Here is a 21456-nt window from a genome sequence, read left to right on the forward strand (position 1 = left end):
ATTACATCATGCTGAAAGGTTATCATGAAATAAAGTTTTCTTGTCTTTATTTTTAATCAATATTGCATATTCAAATTACTTTCTCAAAAAAATAAAGGATCCATTAGACACATCTTTTGGATTTTCTGAGGACAAATTGAAACAAGAAAGGAACTAAGTGACTACTGTAAGTCCACACAACTTCCTACTTTCACAAAATATAAACGAAAACATAAAAAACAAAGGAAAGTATTGTTGACTTGTGCTGTCTTTGGCAACAGTGAATCCTGTAAACTGTCAAGTATTTGAACTAGTAGGATGCAGGAACAAACTCTTGTTCACGGCTGTCTAAATTTAGTTTCCCGTCGCATCATGACAAGGAAGAAAACACAGCTGGAGGGTTGTTTTTGTTCTTCTGTGAGAACTTCTGACAAGTGAACAATGGGATAAGTTCTGACAAAAGAAAGCTGGAGGAATTGACTGAATATGTAAATATATTATATGTACAGTATGTATATGTATATATTTTAATATGAAGCAAAAGTGTGTGTTATTCTTAATCTAATCTCTTAACACACTGTTATTCAACGTACCTGTACATTCAGTACTCGTAAATTGGCTTTAACATTTTCTGTGCTGAACGAATTCAACAGCATAAAGCCCATTAAAGCACTTGCTGAGATTTATTCATTGGCTTTGACTTTCAGCCAATTAATCACTGTTGATTTAAGTGACAGCTATTAACTGAAACTGAACAATACATCCATCAGTTTGTTGTCATGGGAAGCATTAAGTATAATGACCAAATTAATGTGAGCACAGATCACACATCACCATAAAACCACATTGGATTAACCTAAACTGACCCTCCGTCATGTGTCGTGTGTGTGTTAGTATGCAGCGGACAAGACAGGTTAAACTTTTCAGGAAGTGAATTTAACAAAAGAATGCAAAATTACAACAATTCAGTTAAAATCCTCAGGACTCATATATCCAGCAAACCTGCAACAAAGATTCAACTGAGCTTGATAGTCCATCAATAATTTATAATGAAACAAGTTTTACGTCCCTTTTCAGGAATATGTCAACAAATTATTTAGGCAAAGCCCGAGAAGTTACTTGTTTTCTATCTATAACAACACATGTGTCAAATTCATAGACTGTATATATAAGAAGACAACGTAGTCAACATGACGTCACCCACTGGTTTGTAGGCTGCAGTTCTGAAGACTTGAGTTCTGCATTTTGGCCTTTGCCATCTTGACTTTTTGCAACCAGAAGTGATACGAGAGGGTGAAGTACAACCAAACAATGAATCAGACATTTTAAGGCGACCAAAAGGTTACAATTAAATTTCATGAAATGAAAACACCCTGTGAAAGGGTTAAAGTTCTAACATGAACAACGGACAACTCCCAGACCAGACAACGCCATGGTAGCGACCTGTCAATCACAAGGTAGCCACGCCCTAAAGCATATCCTGCTATATGGTCTATTTTTTTACCAAATAAACTTCATGCTGTATTGAAAAACACCTGAAACTTGAGATTGAGACCATAAACTCAAACAATGTTTAATGAAGTAATAAATCAAGTGAGAAGTAGGGTCAATTTCTCATAGACTTTTATACAATCTGACTTATTTTTGCAACCAGAGGAGTCGCCCCCTGATGCCCAGTAGAAAGAATAAAAGTTTAGGTACTTCCTTACACATTGGGTTCACTTGTCAGACCTGGAGGTTGCTGCCTGGTCTAAGCAGATAATTATCTGACTTCCTGACTTACAGTAAAACTATTACAGAGAGTTAGATACAAATATTGATACTGCACTACTCTCATGTCTGTACTGTAAATATTAAGCTGCATCCTGCAGCCGGTTAGCTTTTCTTAGCATTAAGAAAGAAACAGTTAATCTAGGTCAGTTTAAAGGAAACAAAATCTGTCTACAAGCACCTTTAAAGCTCCCTCATTAATGAACATGTTGGATATTGTCTGTTTAATCTGTACAAAAGAAGTGTGTCATGTGCCAGACTATTACTTGGCACAGTTAGTAGGGAGCAGTAACAAGTGAGCTTTTGAGGTGGATGGATTTTGTTACCTTCAGACAGAGCCAGGCTAGCTGTTTCCCTCTGTTTCCAGTCTCTATGCTAAGCTAAGCTAACTGTCTACTAGCTGTAGCGCCATATTTACCATACAGGCGTTAGAGTACATCAATCTTCAATCCATCCTCTCATCTAACTCTCAAACAATTGAAAATGTTAAAAGGTCAGCCTATTTCTTTAGTGATTACATTTACACATACACATTCTTTTTTTCTAAATATTAATCCTACGATCACTATTTGTGCTTGTTTTTGTTTAATGTTGGAGCCGCTGTGTGGTTAGAATCAGATGTTTATTTTGGTTTGGCAAACTGCCATTTACGTTTCATTAATAATGAAGAGAAATGCAGGCGGGAGTCTGTTTTTTTAGAGGCAACATTAATCTTCTACTGCAGGACACATTGAGATGCAAGTAGCAACTTAACAGCCCCTGGATCTAACAATCAATACTGGCCATGTGACACCAGTGCTGCCAAGAGACACTGCCTCCACCCTTTAAAGCAGCTAATCTAGATTAAAAAAAATCACTGACGATCACATTTCACTACCAAACCGATCTCACTGAGCACATAATAAACTCTTATTATTCAGGATTTTTCCCCATCAGTGGGTCAGAATAGACCCAAAATAGTTTTATCGATTGATGAAGATGTACTCAGTGATTTGCCTTTATAGACAGAACAAGGTGTAATTTGAAATAGAGATGAAACTAGGAGATCAGATATTTAACACATTTAAGAGTAGGGTTACTTCAGAAAGTGACAAAGACATTTCACCAGTTTGAAGCCAGCTGATTGATTAAATCAATTAGGTTAATTATGTTTCAAGCCAACACTGCTTGTAAGAACAATCAGCAACACGTATCAACACCACATATACATCAACACACATCAACACTCAAAGCTCTCAACATCCCTGTTGAAGGAAGGTTGAGATCAGCAGATGGCAAATTATTCTTTGAGGAAAAGAATCTCCAAGTATTTTCAAACATTTAATGTCATATAATGATATTAAACATATAATTGATATAAAAGACTGACTCTTGGCAAAAAGATGGAGACAACTCATGAAAAAGACAAAACACAAAAGTAACTGATCAAAGTACATATTGGGACATCATTGCATAGTTATGACTAGATAAGTAACAATCAAATTTAAATTTAGAAAAACATTTTTTAGTTGTTATTTAAATAATTGAACACCCAAAAAACGTAAAACTGGAAATTCTGAGCTCTGTTCTAGAAATAATAAAACCTCATTCATAATCCATTCGAGTCACTACTGTAACTACGCTAATAACAAAAAATCCTATGTATGTGACATTGCATTTTTTTTAGCCCTGTTCAATTCAAAAGAGCACAGACAAAAGAAGAACTGTGTAAAGTGGAACAACCAAAACTGCTTCAAATTTGGGAGAACATTGTGTTTCTATGTAGGAACCCATCGTTAAAGAAACCTCCTGATTGGAGAAATATGTTTTCAGAGCCTTTAACATCAATAAATGTCCATAAAATGTCCATAGAATTACATTCATATATGTAGTGTTTTTATGACTGTGACATTAAAAATATAAATACAAAGAATTGCAAACACTAGGTTAGTAAAAGCCTCAGTCTTTTTGTTAGTCAGTGCTTTGAAAAGAAATTACTCTACTAAATGTATTGTATACATACACTGTGAAGTGCAATGTAAACACGGACGTCAAATGCTGCCTGGAGGAGTATTTGCTGCATCTGTTAACTGCAGGTATGGTGCATGCTGGGTGGTTTAAAGCAGGCAGAGAGAGTGCGAGTGGACTGCCAATGAGTCCACAGTGCCTTTCCTTGCTTTTTCACTCCCTTTCTCCCTTTCACACCAGCAGAATTTATGAGGCCATTACAAGTGTGCATGCAGTGTCAACAGTGCCCAGCTAATATCTTTATCCTGCACCGTGAGGAGCCTGTCAGACAACACATGCAGCGTCCAGGAGACAAACTGCCCTCCCAGCTCCCAGTTCAGATGAAAACACACGTAAACACTTAATACATTAACCATGCCTTAGCATTTCAAACACATTATCTGGCTTCTTAAGGTAGCTAGTAACTTAAATAATGAGTTCAGCCCAAGCCTCCACTTACTATGAACAAACCTGTTAATGAAAGGAGGACACTGCAACCTGGTCAGATACACAGCGGATTTAAATCAATGCAAAAATAATGCTTCTGTGTGTGTGTGTTGTTGTTGTTGTTTTTTAAATGTACTGAAAGCTGTCATCACATGTCTGGACACATTACTCAAACAGGAATAATTTGGTTTTAACCTTACCTAAATGCAAATGTGCAGATGGAGCCTTAGCTCATCTATTCTGGCATTGCACAAAGCTTAATACAATCTTGAGTGACATTTTTCACTTCCTCTCAGAGGTACACAAATGCAATCTTGCCCCTGACCCATGAATAGCCACTCTAGGCTGGTCACAATTCACCCTGGGCTTAAACTACTGGCAGCTAATCGTGATCCCAAAAAAAGAACATTCTGAGCCTGTGTAATAAAGATGCAGCACCTGTATTAAATAGCTGGTTCAGTGAACGTACTAGATTCTTTAATATGGAAAGAATCCATTATAATGTGTCAGGAAAGCCCAATACTTTTATCAAGATCTAGCAACCCATTCTCACTTTTCCCACCCCAACTAACTAGACCAGACTAGAACATACATTAATGGCTTAACAGAAAAGAGGCTGTGGTTTGAGGTATGTGATATGATAGTGGCATCAACGGTAAAACAAAACTGGTATCAATGTAATTTTCAATGTTTGTATGGAGATTAGGAGATGATCACATGGAGGCGATGATATTCATAATAACATAGTATTATCTATTGGCATAATGGCAACCGTTTCTTTTCTTTTACCTTTTCTTCTACTGTTTTTATTTTTGGATACCTGTATGTTTTGTTGTTTATGTGTATGTGTAATAATTGTGTAAGACATTTAATTTACACTTCCACTACTGTCAGTAACAGTGCAGCTAATTTATGTGTTTGAATAGATGCTGTACAACAATGGAGGTCTGTGGCAGAGAGGAATAATGTATATTAGGCTATGGCTATACTTATTAGGATCAATCAATTGTTGCTTTTAGTAATTTTTTGGAATTTATTGACATTAAGAGCTATAGTAAATTGTACAGTTGTATCCTTTAATGTTTGCTTCTTTTGTTGAATGACAAAATGGGTTTTGCAGAAAGCATTATTATTTATCAAAGTAATGTATCGGTATTGGGACCAAAACTCAGGTGTTGTATCGTATTGTATAGTAAAATGTCAATGTTAACGATATGTGGTCAACAGAGAGCAATGGTGTTAAATACAACATAAATTCAGTCGCCCGATGTTGTGACTTGAACTGCAGCTGAATGCTGTCATTAGGGACTCCACAGGGCCTGTGTCCCTCTTTCTGTGATCCATCTGCTGCTGGGGAGACAATGAAGCAGGCCTGCCATCAAGCTCACTGGCACCAGTCTGTTTTGCATGTGTCTGTTTGACACAACACAGCAGGAGTGGCATTATGGCCTGGTGGCAAAAACGGCTCAATAGCTGTGGCGGCATTAGCTCTCATTACACACACACCAGCTCATTACAGCTCACCGTGGGGTGATGCTGACAGAGGGACCCGGGCCTCCATGTGAAGAACATTGTCTCACAGTGTGGAGGTGGTGATACACACCAGTGGAAGATGCTATTCACTGATGGACCATTAAAGAAGCCCACAGCAGCAAAACAGTGCTCTTATTGAGCAGTGTGGGGTGTTGCGGCAATAATGTGCATTAATTGTCAGCCCTATGGACGTTGCTCTGATTTGAAAGCATGTGATTTGAAATCTAGGGCCAAATGGAAATCAGATATAGTAACACCCATTTTTAAGTCAGGAGATTCAACCGATGTCTCTAATTATTGGCCAATCAGTATTCTCCCTGCTGTTTCCAAAATTGCTGAGAAATGTGTTGCAGAGCAACTTATTAAACATCTCAACAGCTCTCCATATCAGCTGCATCCTATGCAGTTTGGTTACAGGGCTAATCATTCAACTGAAACAGCCAACTGCTTCCTCTTAGAGAATGTGAAGCTTAAAATGGATAAAGGGGGTGTAGTAGCAGTAGTTTTTCTTGACCTCAAGAAGGCTTTTGATACCGTTAATCACAATGTCCTGATTAATAAACTGCTGTCAAATTTTAACTTTTCCCGAGAGTCTCTTGCCTTGCTGAAATCCTACCTTGAAGGAAGAACCCAGTGTGTCAGAGTGGGTAATGTTTCATCATCTACTCTGAGATCTAATGTGGGAGTACCCCAGGGTTCTATTTTAGGACCTTTATTATTCAGTTTATACATTAATGATTTGCCGAGTGTCTGCAATGGGTGTAGTATTCAAATGTACGCTGACGATACAGTGATTTATGTGCACGCATAGAACAAAGAACAAGCTGCACTTAAACTCACGTCCACAATGACAAATGTAACTAAAGATTCCTGCCTTCACCTGAATGTTAAAAAGACTGTTTTTATGTTCTTCACAAAGAGGGCTTGCAAAGTGTCACCGGAGCCAGATGTTTATGTTGCTGGTGAGAGGCTACAGGTAGTGTCAGATTTTCAATATTTAGGAATTTTTATTGATTCTAATCTCTCTTTTAAAAAGCAGGTAAAACATGTGACAAAGGTCTTAAAATGTAATCTCATGAATTTCAGATATATAAGAAACAGTCTAACCATGCAGGCTGCGAAACTGTATTTTAATGCAATGATTGTCCCCCATCTGACCTACTGCTTAACCAGCTGGGCACAAGCCAGCAGCACAACATTAACATCTATTCATATTCTCCATAAACAAGCTCTAAAAACACTTGATAAAAAACCCAGAAGTCACCATCACTGCAATATCCTCATCAAACACCATATCATGAGTTGGGAGAACCTCATTAAATTCACTGATGTGTGTCTGGTTTTTAAAATTGTACATGGTATGGCCCCGCCTCCACTTAGTGATTTTATTAAACAAAGCGCTCAAAGCAGCAGACTCACTAGATCTGCTTCAAGAGGTGATTGTGTAATTTCACATAGGTCAAGCTCTTTTAGCATATCTACATTCTCTGTGAAGGCAGCTCACTCGTGGAATGCTCCGCCACCACACACACACACACACACACACACACACACACACACACACACACACACACACATACGCACACAAAACACATACAAAACATTCAAACATAGCCTTAAGGAATGGCTTGATGCCAATCAGGTGTGCAAGCATTGATGTACTGTCTGTCCTGCCTGCTTGTTTTGCCTATATGTGCATTTGTCTTGTTCAGTGTTGCTATTTTCCATTTTTGATGTGTGTTATGTGTCTCAGTGTTATATATGTGCTTGTACTGTAGGTGGGTTTGTTCTGCTCTACTCTAGTGTCGTACACTTTTCTTTTGCTTATATGTGTATTGGTTTTGTCTATACGTTACTGTCTATCTATGAATTTTAATTCCATTTTATTTGAAATTTTTTAATTTTTTAGGCAGCCTTCGAACATCTGGCCGGGGACAGCAGATGAAAACTAGCCTCTCTGGCTAACTCTGGCTCACCTACAGTTTCACTGTTGATTGGTGTGCATTGTCCCTGCAAAATAAATAAACAAATAAATAAATAAATAAGTCTCTTATTTTTTTATGCCTAATTCTATTATGTGCAGATTTTCTCCTTTAAATTATGAAAAATGTCCTTCCAAAGACTGGTTTTTAATTGTGGATTTAAGGCAACATTATTTATTTTGATTAAATTGTGCGATTTACTAGCATGCTTTTGTTGTTGTGATAACTGTAATAATTGTAGCAGTTGCAGCAATAGTAGTAAACAAGGAGATGAAACAGGCTCAAAAACTAGCTGCCATTCTTCTCTTTGTATTTTTATATTTTAGTTCATCTTCTACAGATAACAGATAACTCCTGCAGCGCTCCACAGCTGAGAAAAGCACACAGAAGAACAACTTGCGTCCCAAAGCAAGAATCACATCACGTTCAAAGTAAATGAAACCTAACAGCTGTCCATCTCAGGTGGTACAGAACAAAAGGTGAAGTTAATTTAGATGGATAAACCTGCTTACGTATTAAAAATTAAATGTAATAAGCTCTAATGAATGTTCGATTTTGTCTCTCTTTCTTGCCGGACCTCACAAAAAGCCCCCCTATTGTTTTATGAGCCCAATGAAAAGCTAATCTTAAAGTTACTTTACAAGTTGTCTCGCAGCTTTCTATCAATGTTCTTTGTGTTTGTCTTTCTTTTACCTGAACTCTGTATGTTTTTAAGACAATTCTATTATTTATAACTCAAAATATCCTGTTTAAAATGTTAGAAAAAAATCCAAGTTATGAGAAAAACACAAACAAGTTATTTTCTTATTATCTGTCCAAAACAAATTCTTTACACATTTGCATTAGTGTCCCAGTTTTTGGAGTTTCCCAGTTATGTGTTGTGTATGTAAACATAACATCCTGGTTTTGACAAAACCTTCCAGGTGGAGTAAATACAAAAATAACACAGTTGCATTCCTAATCATTGCTCAAAAATATTTTTTTGTTTTTTTTAGAGTGTGCGAGAACACTTGATGTGAAAACTGCAGTATCCCTTTAACGAGTTTTCTAAATTTGTCTGATGGCTCAATATGCTTGCTTTTACTGATAGAGCCTTAATGGCCTATTATCCTTAATGGAGCCAGTTGTATTTCCTTTATTCCCTTCACTTGTTTTTATGTTAATGTCTATAAATTAAAGAAGAATCCTAAAGTGATCCTACAAGCTCAAAATCTTGCCTCTTTGGGCTATTTTTTTGTCTCTTTTGGTGACTTGTAAAATTGCACTGCTCTTTTGTTGAGTAACCCTTCCAATATCAAAGATTCATCCAGCTCAGTGAACTAGTTGCAGAATGTGCCCTGGGATTAACAATTTATGAGTTTGATTCCCTCTCTCAGTTTGTGAGTGCAGTCCCCAGTTGGGTCATTGAAACTCTGCATCATAAAACGGATTCGAGAATTAAAAATCTTCTAATAGACGAGTGTCTTATCTGAGCTCGTAGCACATCTGGGTCTCAATAGAGTTACGCCAGCGGTGCAGATTCTGCATCATGTTACAGTACAAGCAAAGCAAAGAGTCTCCAGGAAGGAGAAACACTTTTTTTTTTACAGATTAAGCAAACAAGATATAATTTGTTAATCTGTGAGTTTTATAGAGCTGTTGAATGGATGTTTTTTTACCCTTTGGACAAAACCAGGCTAGCTGTTTCCTTCTGTTTGCAGTCTTTATGCTAAGCTAAGCTAACTGGCTCTTTAGCACTTTATCCTTCTACATACAAAAATATATTTCAAGGAGAGGTAATTAAGGTCCAGTTACCTAATTTGATTAACTTGATTTATTAGACAGGTAAATACTTTTTGAGGCCAAGACTTGTTTTTAGTCTCATTGTGGCATTTTCTTAATTACATTTTTTTTTTAACTGGAGGTACATTTCCCCAAAACGTTATCATGTTGTTAGTACACAGCGACTGTCTTTCAAATATAAAAGACTCAGCATCTTACTGCTGCTGCTCTCGTCAATGGCTGTTTACTTTTTAAATTTGTGTTAGATGGAGCCGTAACAGATCAATAAAGACACAATCCAGAGCAGATCCAGACCAAAAACACAAAAACACCAAACCTCTGCACTACTCTAGTGTATCTGAATATATCATAATATCTATGAGGTCTGTGAACGGATGCATTTGATCTTCTTACCATGTCTGAAGTTTCATTTAGCTTTTAGAGGGTGTAAACATCACAGTTTATTGTCCTGGCCATTCCTTAGTTGCCTTTCATCCCAGTAAAGCGTCATTAACCAGGGCCAGACCTCCTCCATACTCCCTCTCTGGATCCAGGACCTCCAGTGCCATTAAGACAACATTGATTGCCTGCTCAGGTCTAGAGGATATAAAACAGGATTACTGAGGAACAAGTGTCAGGCCTCTTAACCGTCCTCATAGAGGCTCCATTAGCTCCTGCGCCACAGTAGCTTTATAGCTGCACCGAAAAAAATATTAACTGTACACTGACACCTAACTGTGTAGAAAGTAGATCTGGACAGTGCATACATTACTGCTGGTCAAACAAATAATGCTTTGCAAAAATATATTAATAAAAAGAGACTACTTGGAAAAATCACATTGGATCTGGAGCTGCTTCTACAGGCTGAAGGTCATTTAATTTCTATTATGAAAACAGCAGGTAGCCATTTTCCTCAGCCACAGCAGGATTAAACTGCCACAACTAAATGCAGAGATCATTTGTCAGTGCAGCTGCTCCCTAAGAGGAGGGCAGATCTGTCAATGAGACACTCCTTCCTGTCCCTAATAAGTGATTAGACTCATCAAAGTGTTGAGTCAGCAAGTGAAATTAAGCTGAGAAGATGCACATTTTTCTTAAGTCTATCTTAGTTATTAGTGCGGTGGTAATTCTACACAGAGGAGGTTTCCTGTTCTCCTCAATGCAGAGTTGATGGTCAGCATAAGTGCTGAGAATAAAAGAAGCTGCTCTGAACAGCAACTGTTAGTTCTATAAGTCCAGTAAAGGTTCCTGTACATACTATACATAAAGGGTTTACAGCCATGCTAACAACTCTGCAGTGCTTGGAGCTAAATGCTAACGTCATAATGCTAACATGCACACAATGGAAACGCTAACATTCTGATGTTTAGCATGTATAATGTTTACTATGTTCACCATCTTAGTTTAGCATTACCATTTAGCATTGAAAATTTGGATTCTTGACATGGACATGAATTTGTGTGTAATTTCATGGCCATCAATTTAATAGTTGATGGGACATAAAACTCAAAACCACAAATGTTAGCCTCATAGCGGCGCTACAAGAGTCACACCACTGTTTTGGATAATGTTGCTCCTGCCCACATTTTATTTTATTATTTTCTGTCTTACTTAAGATGTAAGATTGTGTCAGCTATGTCTTGTCTCATAACTATCTTTTTAAAAGCAAAAAAAAACATACTGTGGTTCCTCTGGGAACCATGAAAGTCTGAACAAAAATGAATGGAAAATCATCAAATAGATATTGAGATATTTCAGTCTGGACCAAAGTGGCCTAACTGCCTCTGTGTGCTGTTGGAAGTGCTACTTTATTCTGTTATAAATCTCATTAAAAGGGCCTTTTCTTTATTGTTACGAGTATTGCAGTCAGTACTGCAGTTTGTATGCGTGTAAGAGCATATTTAAATCCCTATATGACTATCACTCTGTGAGGTCGTGTCACTGTATCAACATCATCTCACCTCTGAGGCAGCCAATTTACTCAGGCAGCAAATTGGCTTCAAAAAACTCAAAACAAACACGTTAGCTCACAAAAAGACACTTAAACATACTGTATATAAACACACACACACACACACACACTTACCAGACGGACAGTGCTGAAGCTATCGGAGTGTGTATTTCCCACTCTGGTTGAACTGCTCTAACTTGAGGCTGCAGGAACAAATAAGGAAATAAACATTGTTTTTAAGGTCATAGTGTGGTCAAACATCCACCACAACAGGAAGAAAATCACCGAAAAGAGACACACAAAGTTCCAAACTACCTGTTTATTATGGAAACAAGTGACCCAGACATCATGCCAAAGAGCTAATGTAGAGGATAATGGGGTAATCTGGTCTTTGATCTGTGGTCAAATTGTAGTTTCAGCTCTTATTAAGCAAAATACTGAAAACGATCAACTCCTCTGAATAGCTCCTCTCTTGTTTCCTGACATGTTTTAGGTCCCACATGGATTCTGTGGACCAAGACATGGGGCGGAGGTCAATGTCAGACAATTGACCATGTTACATTCAAACACATGTAAACTAACGTGATCCACTGGTAGAACTATTGTCTTATGTAATCTTAAGACCTTGTGTCTAAATGCACTTTATTGATGTAATTGATCCTGCTATCAGGAACAGGACTCAGATGCTCTGCCAGTAGGAGGCGACTGTTTTGTCAGTATAATTGCTTTGATGTGCATGGAGGTTACTTTGGTAACAGTACAAGACTGTGATACTGTAAGTTATTGTATCATCTTTTACTGCAATAGATTCCATCTGCACACTACACGGTGCTTTTCAAAAAGGTATTCACCAGTCACGTGGTAATACATCACCACAGAAGACCTTGGCTTTGAGTTTGTGGCAAGAAGCTGAAGATAAATGTGTTCCTCTCCAGTATTAATTATCCCACTTCCATTATTTGGACTCTGATAACACTGTGAGGAGCATGCCAGAAGGAGCTGAAATGATTCAAACTGAATTAAATTGATCTTCCCTGGACTTAGGAACTGACATTGTTAAGTTGGAGACTCACCAGCCCGTGTATACACAGGGACTGGAACTGGCACAGATCTGTTGGAGGACTGAGGGAGGAGGTGATGAAGAACACCAGGATGACTCCGGTCCGGCATCAAGATGCAGCAATGAAGAGGTGCAGTTCAGGTTACTAATGGATTACACTTCAGCTGTACAGTAAAACCCTTTTGCACTCATTTTACAGGAAAAAGACATTTCTGAAACAAAATGCAGTCACAACTTCACCTGCTGCCTTTTCCAGCTGCCATGACTTAGCACATTTGGCATGAGAGACAGAGACATTTGTAATTCAAACACTCATACTTTGTTAAAACGATTCAACGATTGACAGAAAAATAATCCGAAAGGTTTTTGATAAGTCAGTTCTCAAGCAAAAACATCTTTCTCAGTTGTGACAATGTGCTGCCTTTCTTTCTGTTGTGTGAGAATACACTGAATATCTTTGGGTTATGGATTGTTGGAAGGACAACATAAGACATTTGAAGATGTCATCTTGAGGGAGTTTTCCCTACAACGTAACAATTGATCATTTATGGGTAAAGTAATCAGCTGATTGATGGACAATGAAAATAATTGCGGCACTAGAATGATGTCCTTTAACAGTTCAGATAGATCACAGCATATTTTCTCACAATGGAGGTGTACAGGTCCACCTGGTGGATATTTTCATACTGCAGCTAAATGTCCAAACAGACTACTTCATTTCATAACCTCTTGCCGTTAAACAAATATTTCACGAGGTGGAAAAAAACTACAAAAAAAAAAAAAAAAAAAAAGTCAGAACAATGTTTAGTTGAATTCCTGATATTTATTCAATTCTAAAACTCCAAAGAGCTGAGAAGTTGTATGTTGTTGTTTCTGTGATTTCCTGAACAAGAAAAAAAAAAAAGGAAACCGCAGAATTTACACTCTCAGTATGAAGCAACTACACGTTAAATGTGGCATTTTAGAGATCAGGTAGTGTTCCTGTAGAAGGACAGCATGTCATCCAGACTCTCTGTAGGCTGTCTGGCCTGGCTGAGGTCTACAGGCTGCAGGAGCTGCTGAGGCTGAGGTGGATGCTGAGGTGGATGCTGAGGTGGATGCTGGTGGGGATACTGGTAGGGATACTGGTAGGGATACTGGGGTGGATACTGGGGTGGATACTGGGGTGGATACTGGGGTGGATACTGGGGTGGATACTGGTTTGGGTATTGTGGGGGAAACGGAGGAGGCAGGTGATGTGGTCCAGAAAACTGAGGAGAAGGAATCGGAGGATAAAATGGAGGGGTATACTGGGGATTAGAAGGAGGAGCAGACGCAGGAGCTGAATCTGCTGGGTGATCTGAAGGTGATGACTGCGATGAAGTCTGTGGTTGTGATGGAGGTGGAAGATTTTGTTGAGGTGGAGGAGGTGAAGGAGGTGAAGGAGGAGAAGGAGCCGTTTTAGGCGGAGATCGTGGTTCCTCCTTGCTCTCAGAGATTTCTTCTGGGCCTTTGGTCCACTTAAAGGACATCTTGGATTTATTCTCCTGAGTTTTAATCTTCCCTGGTCTTTCTCTCCTCCCCTCAGTAAAGTAGGCAGAGGGAGGTGCAAAATCGGACTCTCGCTCTTCGCGACACCGTGTTTTCCACTCAGCAAACATAAACTCTGGAAGAAACAGTAAAAGAAGTTCATGAAGTCAAGTATTTGACAACGGACAGAAAGAGCTTTTCTTTAATCTTGAAAAAGCTTAACCACTGGCACAGGCACAATTATACATAATTCAGTTTGAATTATTGTTTCTTTACTTATAGATACAGTGCCCTCCAGAATCATTGGCACCCTTAGTAAATATGAGCAAAACAGGCTGTGAAAAAATGTCTTTGCTGTTTATCCTCTTGGTCTTTCACTCAAAATATTCACAAAAATCGTACCTTTTCATTGAAGTAAAATGATTGAAAGAAAAAAAATGTTGACATTAAATAAATATTTGTCTCCAAAACATGTGTGCCACAATTATTGGCACCCCTAAAAAATCTCATGATTAAAATCTAACTGAAGAATAATTCCAGTCATATTTTACATTTGTAAGTTCACCTGTTTGATTGAAACTCTTAAGTGGTTAACCATGACTTCCTCCTTCACTGGGGTATAAATATGAGGTGACACAGGCCAAGATCCCTTAGTCATTCATCACAATGGGAAAGACCCGAGAACACAGTGACGATGTGCAACGAAAAGTTGATGAGCTGCACAAATCTGAAAATGGATATAAGAAAATCTCTAAACAGTTGAAAATACCCATTTCCACAATCAGGGCAATAATTAAGAAGTTTAAAGCGACAGGACATGTTAAGAATCAGCCTGGAAGAGGACGTATGTGTAAATCGACCCCACGCACCGTGAGGAGGATGGTTCGACTGGCAAAAGAATCTCCAAGAATCACAGCTGGAGAATTGCAGAGGTTAGTTGAGTCTTGGGGTCAGAAAGTCTCCAAAACTACCATCAGACGCCACCTACATCACCACGAGTTGTTTGGGAGGGTTGCCAGAAAAAAGCCTCTGCTGTCAATCAACAACAAACTAAAGCACCTACAGTTTGCCAAACGTTACTGGGACTTTCAATGGGACCGGGTTATATGGTCAGATGAGACCAACAGCTTTTTGGCAACAAACATCAAAGGTGGGTTTGGCGTAGACAGAAAGATAGCCACACAGAGAAGCACCTCATACCCACTGTGAAGTATGGTGGCGGATCTTTGATGTTGTGGGGCTGTTTTTCTTCCAAAGGCCCTGGACATCTTGTTAGGATACATGGTACCATGGACTCCATCAAATACCAGCAGGTATTAAATGAAAACCTAACAGCCTCTGCCAGGAGGCTTAAAATGGGCCATGGTTGGACCTTCCAGCAGGACAATGATCCAAAGCACACCTCAAAATCTACACAAAAATGGTTCACCGCCCACAGAATAAAGGTTTTGCCATGGCCATCACAGTCCCCCGACCTAAACCCCAGAGAAGATCTGTGGGATGAGCTGAAGAGGAGAGCCTACAAGCATCGACCTCAGAATCTGAAGGATCTGGAGAGATTCTGCATGGAGGAATGGTCTCAGATCCAGAGCCATGTGTTCACCAACCTCATCACGCATTAAAGGAGAAGACTCAGAGCTGTTATCTTGGCAAAGGGAGGCTGCACAAAATATTAAATGAAGGGGCACATATATTTTTGAGAAAAATATTAGTTTCATGATAATAATTTAATGTTTCTTTAAATTATGTTACTTCAGTTAAAGTTTAGTGAATATTTTGAATGAAAGATCATGAGGATAAACAATAAAGATTTTTTTTCGCATCTCGTTTTGCTCATTTTTACTAAAGGGTGCCAATACTTCTGGACAGCACTGTATCTGAACACTGCTCCATAACAAAAGGAACACAAAAAGGGAGGAGGGTAATTTAGATCTATACTTCTAACTTTCTAACCCATAACATAAGCATAAAAGTACATGTGCTACTTTTGCAAGACATTCCCTTCATGTCATGATATCATTTTAAATATGGACCATTAAATAATAAGGATTACCTTTGCCTCTGTCCCATTCTCTGACATGAGGAACTCCTGGTTTGGTGTCCTTCCTTTCCTGGATCTCCACTACCACCTTCTTTACTGTGATCACTTCTGGGGGGTCCTCTGGTGGAGGCAAGGGTCCTATAAATTCACCTTCGTCCTCCATTCCTAGGACAAAGAATTCAAAACAATCCATTGAACTGCAGTATGCAAACAGACTTTATATGCAAATAGTTCCAACTATTTGATACCAAATAAAGGCCGTGGCTGCGTTTGATCTGAGGTAGTTGTGGATCCTAACCTTCATTGTTCTCCTCTCCCTGCTTGTCCTCGGTGCCATCCAGCTTGCCCTTGTTCCTCTTCCTCTGCCTCACTTTGTTCAATCGGGCCCGCAGGATGGCCTGCCTCTTGTCCTTCAGTTGTTCCCTCTTGGTGCGCTGATTGGTTGTCTGAAGTACAGGACAGATGTAAAAGAGAGAAACAAGGACTGAGCAAAAACTGACAGGGACATTATTCATCCGTTTGCACTCAAAATTGATTTTTTTATCATATATATATATATATATATATATATATATATATATATATATATATATATATATATATATATATATATATATATACATACACAGTGCTGTGAAAAAGTATTTGCCCCCTTCCTGGTTTCTTATTGTTTTGCATATTTGTCACACTTAAATGTTTCAGATCATCAAAATTGTTTTAATATTAGACAAAGATAACCCAAGTAAATACAAAATGCAGTTTTTAAATGATGATTTCATTTATTAAGGGAGAAAAGCTATCCAAACCTACTTGGCCCTATGTGAAAAAGTAATTTCCCCCCCTTGATAAATCATGAATCAACTGTGATTTTTTGGAAAGCTGAGTTCAATTTCACTATCCACACCCAGGCCTGATTACTGCCAGACCTGTTGAATCAAGAAATCACTTAAATAGAACCTGTCTGACAAAGTGAAGTCGGCTGAAAGATCTCAAAAAGCAACACATCATGCCGCGATGTAAAGAAATTCAAGAACAGATGAGAAACAAAGTAACTGACATGAATCAGTCTGGAAAGACCTCAGAACAACATCTAAAGAACTGCAGGCCTCACTCGCCTCAGTTAAGATCAGTGTTCATGATTCAACAATAAGAAACAGACTGGGCACAAATAGCATCCATGGGAGAGTTCTAAGGCGAAAGCCACTGCTGACCAAAAAGAACACAAAGGCTCGTCTCACATTTGCCAAAAAACATCTTGATGATACCCAAGACTTTTGGGCAAATATTCTGTGGACTGACGAGACAAAAGTTGAACTTTTTGGAAGGTGTGCGTCCCGTTATATCTGGCGTAAAACTGACACAGCATTTCATAAAAACAACATCATACCAACAGTAAAACATGGTGGTGATAGTGTGATGGTCTGGGGCTGCTTTGCAGCTTCAGGACCTGGACGACTTGCCATAATTTATGGAACCATGAATTCTGCTCTCTACCAGAACATCCTGAAAGAGAATGTCGAGCCATCAGTTCGTGACCTCCAGCTCAAGTGCACTTTGGTTATGCAGAAGGACAATGATCCGAAACACACCAGCAAGTCCACCTCTGAATGGCTCAAAAAAAGCAAAATGAGGGTTTTGGAGTGGCCTAGTCAAAGTCTGGACTTGAATCTGATTGAGATGCTGTGGCGTGAGCTTAAACAAGCTGTTTATGCTCAAAAACCATCCACTGTGGCTGAATTAAAACAATTCTGCAAAGAAGAGTGAGCCAAAATTCTTCCACAGCGACATGAAAAACTCATTGTCAGTTATTGCAAACGCTTGATTGCAATTGTTGCCGCCAGGGGTGACAAAACCAGTTATCAGGTTTAGGGGGCAATTACTTTTTCACATAGGGCCAAGTAGGTTTGGATAGCTTTTCTCCCTTAATAAATTAAATCATCATTTAAAAACTGCATTTTGTATTTACTCGGGTTATCTTTGTCTAATATCAAAATTAGTTTGATGATCTGACACATTTAAGTGTGACAAATATGCAAAACAATAAGAAACCAGGAAGGGGGCAAATACTTTTTCACAGCACTGTGTATATATGTGTATATATGTGTATTTATGTGTATTTATATATATATATATATATATATATATATATATATATATATATATATATATATATATATATATATATATATATATGTACAAAGTGCACAAGGACTTCAAGTGTGTAACAATATGGAGCGAACTCTGTAAACAACAAAGACGATGCACATGGACAAGATATTTCTGTCTGTCCAGTACATTGTGGATATCAGTGTTTAATGTACAAGCATGTAAGAGTGTGCTTGTAGTGTGGGGTGATTGGTTATCAAGGGAACTTTCAAAAAGACACACACTAAAGACAAATATTTCTGTGTTTCCAGCTCACCTGGTCTCTCAGCATGTCCAGAGTTTCTCTCTGCTTTCTGCGCTGCTCTTCATTGTGAGCGAACGCAAAGTAACCGACACCGAGATCTCGAGCCTCTGAGATGAACAGACACGTAAAGTTATTTCTACAGCGAAAGACTCACAAACCAAAACCCTTCGTTTCAAAAGTGTGCACAAGTGTTTTAGAAATGATTTGACAGTAACCTTGTCCCCTGATATCCTCGTAGTGGATCGGTCCAACAGGCCTCTTCATAGCCTCCTCTTCCTCCCTCTCCCACTCCTGCCTCTGTAGCTCCCGACGCATGTCCTCCGACAGTAAGGTCTTATCAGCTGAAGCGTTTCTATGTGGAATAGTCAAATCCAAAAGAGTTGCAGTTCCCAGTATGACACTCACATCCAGAAACCATCACCTGAACCGTTAAAGAGTTTTTATTTGTAGAATATTTACCCATTGCCATGAATGTCTTGGTCCATTTTCTTAAAACCTGGCAGGTCTTTCTTCATGCATCTTCGAGATCGGCCCAAAGCGTCCACATAGTCCACCCTACAGAGAAACAACGCAGAAGGAGAACAGTTTACCAATAGTTTTAAACGGTTTAATAAATTAAGCATTAACTTAATTATGTAATAAATACATTTTCACTTCTTTTATTAGAATGTTGTAATAAAAAGAGGTGATTTTGAGGTTAGTAGTGGCGGAGTTATTGGTACTAGTTTAAAATAAATTACTGGAATTGGTCAGTGTTTTTTGTATATATAGTTAACGTATCTAGGTTTAAACAACGTACTACCTCAACTTTATATTTCCAAATCAAACATGTAATTGATTGAATCTGACCTTACCATTCCTCATCTGGGTTTTGAGGAGGAGGGACAGGAGAAGACGTGTTTATTTCCTCAACATCTCTTTCGGTTTCCGTCTGTGTTTCTCTCCTTTTGTCAATAATCTTCTGGGTGAAATCAACCAGGAACAGTCCCTCCGTTTCTTCATCTGAGGTATCACAAGACAAAAGGATTACAAAGAAAATACATTTCGTCATCCAACTAAACATCAGGGAGATATAATGTATAATCCACCAACCTGGAAAGTCTCCTTTTATCATTTGATCATAGAGTTTGGCCTTCTCCTCCAACTTGCGTCTGTTATAAGAAGACACATGAGGAGTCAGAGGTTTTGCTTGCCACTGTATCTCAACAGTAGATCTACTTATGATGTGTTGAACTCACTTAGATGTGTCAAGGCTGTTCTGCTCCTCGGCCAGCTGCTCCGCGTCTTTCTCAGCTCTTGCAGAAACACCAGCGTTTTGTTTAGTCCAGACATTTGGTTTCTACACAGGACAATGAACACATGACACCCTGGTTAGTCAATCTGTAGCTATAGAAACAGCTAAAAACATGTTAAAAATGAACACACATACTGTACCTTGACTTTGGATTTTGATGTGAATCCAGCACCAGTGTTTTCATGCCCAAGTTTTTCCTGTTTGAATTGTTCCTGCTTTCTGTACAGTTCAGCTTTAAGGTCCACCAGCTGCAAGAAAGACTTTATTACTGAAATACAGGGAACGAAATAACAGCAAATGTTTTATTTTCTACTTTACAACATGCTAGCATGTCGCCTGAGAGTACGTTTGCTAACGTTAGCTGTTATTGTCGTGTATTTAATGTCACACAGGGAATCAATATAATGCTTATAAAGATGCATCTCAATACAACTCACAGATGTAGCAGTCACAGCGAAGGGTTTCTTCTTTTTATCCATGTTTACGACTTGTTTTCTACACTATTATATTGTTCGGGCTACTGCTGTGATAACTGTCTGACTTCTTCGTTTTTTCTTCTCTCGCGAGTAGAATCTGACTTTACCGCCACCTAGTGTCGTTTCAATATAAACACAGTATCTATAGATCATACCGTCCCAATCTGCTCTGCTCTGGTGCCTTTTTCTCTCTCTCAACCCCCCAAAAAGTCTTCATGACCTGTATCTGTTTAATTTATTTCTGTCTCATGTGCAACTTTGTCTTTTAACTGATTTCAACATTGCCTATAACAAAGAAAAGCCAGATTATGTGGAAGTGAAAAGGTAAAAAGTTTGTGCCTGTCCACAGTCTCACATTTTTTGTGATCATCATCCTCTTGGGAAGAAAACTGCAATTCGATCCAAGCTCCAAGGCCTCAAAAGCAAGGAAATCAAATGTTTCTGCTGTGCTAGACCGACCAAATGTGTGCAAAGTGTTTCAGAGCAGCTTTGATTGTAACCTTGCTCCTAATGATCAGCTCCATCAGAGCTGCTGCTTCCTCCCTCGTCCACGTCTCTCAATATGTGGTGTTAGATTCAGTACGTCCTCTCAGCTGGTTTATGTTGATTATATCCAGCATGAGGTTATGTCAATATTAGGTCCTCTGTGCAGCATTTAACAAATTATACCAAGTTTCCTCTCCTGTAGTATAAACCATGGACATTAATGCCTTGCAGGAAGTTCTAATACTAAGTAATAATAATAATATTATATGGACTCATGTGTCTGGAAAATAAAACAAAGTAATAATAATAATGCATTAATTTTGAATAGCGCTTTAAAAGGTATTTAAAGGCACTTCACATGGTAAAAACAGAAACAATAAAAGCAATAATATATGCAAAGCAGATAAATGACAATATAAAAGTTTTTCAAAAGTAAGTATGTAAGTAATTTGTGTCTTATTCATAAAAACACAATATTCATCAATAAAGATTTTTCTCTAATGGCTCTTTTCTGTCTCCAAGCAATTTGTTCACACCCCTCAGAGTGTAGTTCTGCTTAAGAGTTACATGCATGTCTGTATTTTAACTGTTAGGCACCCATGTATTAAACTGTTTTAACTGTGTGAGGTTTTCATCTTCAAGATAGACCGACTAACACTCATCAATATGATACTTAAGCTTTTTTGTGCTAAATAATTGTACAAGGCTTTAAGTATTACATTAATAAATATTGATTGGAAAATGCCAAAGTCCCATTTCATAAAGTTATGA

At 38.4% G+C, this 21456-nt stretch overlaps 1 protein-coding gene across 1 annotated transcript; it reads right to left on the reverse strand.

Moving 5' to 3' along the window:
- Nucleotides 1–13272: 13272 nt before the first annotated feature.
- On the reverse strand, nt 13273–20272 carry ccdc174 (coiled-coil domain containing 174). Its single transcript, XM_068712694.1, has 11 exons — nt 20161–20272; nt 19864–19971; nt 19668–19768; nt 19522–19580; nt 19284–19431; nt 18889–18984; nt 18645–18781; nt 18442–18536; nt 16318–16465; nt 16032–16184; nt 13273–14114 (listed from the first exon to the last, which is right to left on the reverse strand). Exons 1-11 carry the CDS (start codon nt 20200–20202, stop codon nt 13438–13440), a joined length of 1764 nt encoding a protein of 587 aa, XP_068568795.1. The 5' UTR covers nt 20203–20272; the 3' UTR covers nt 13273–13437.
- Nucleotides 20273–21456: the final 1184 nt, after the last annotated feature.

The sequence above is a fragment of the Cebidichthys violaceus genome, unplaced genomic scaffold (assembly GCF_023349555.1).
Source record: "Cebidichthys violaceus isolate CVI_PGR_0920_01 unplaced genomic scaffold, fCebVio1.0.p SCAF_17, whole genome shotgun sequence".
NCBI classification, from domain to species: domain Eukaryota; kingdom Metazoa; phylum Chordata; class Actinopteri; order Perciformes; family Stichaeidae; genus Cebidichthys; species Cebidichthys violaceus.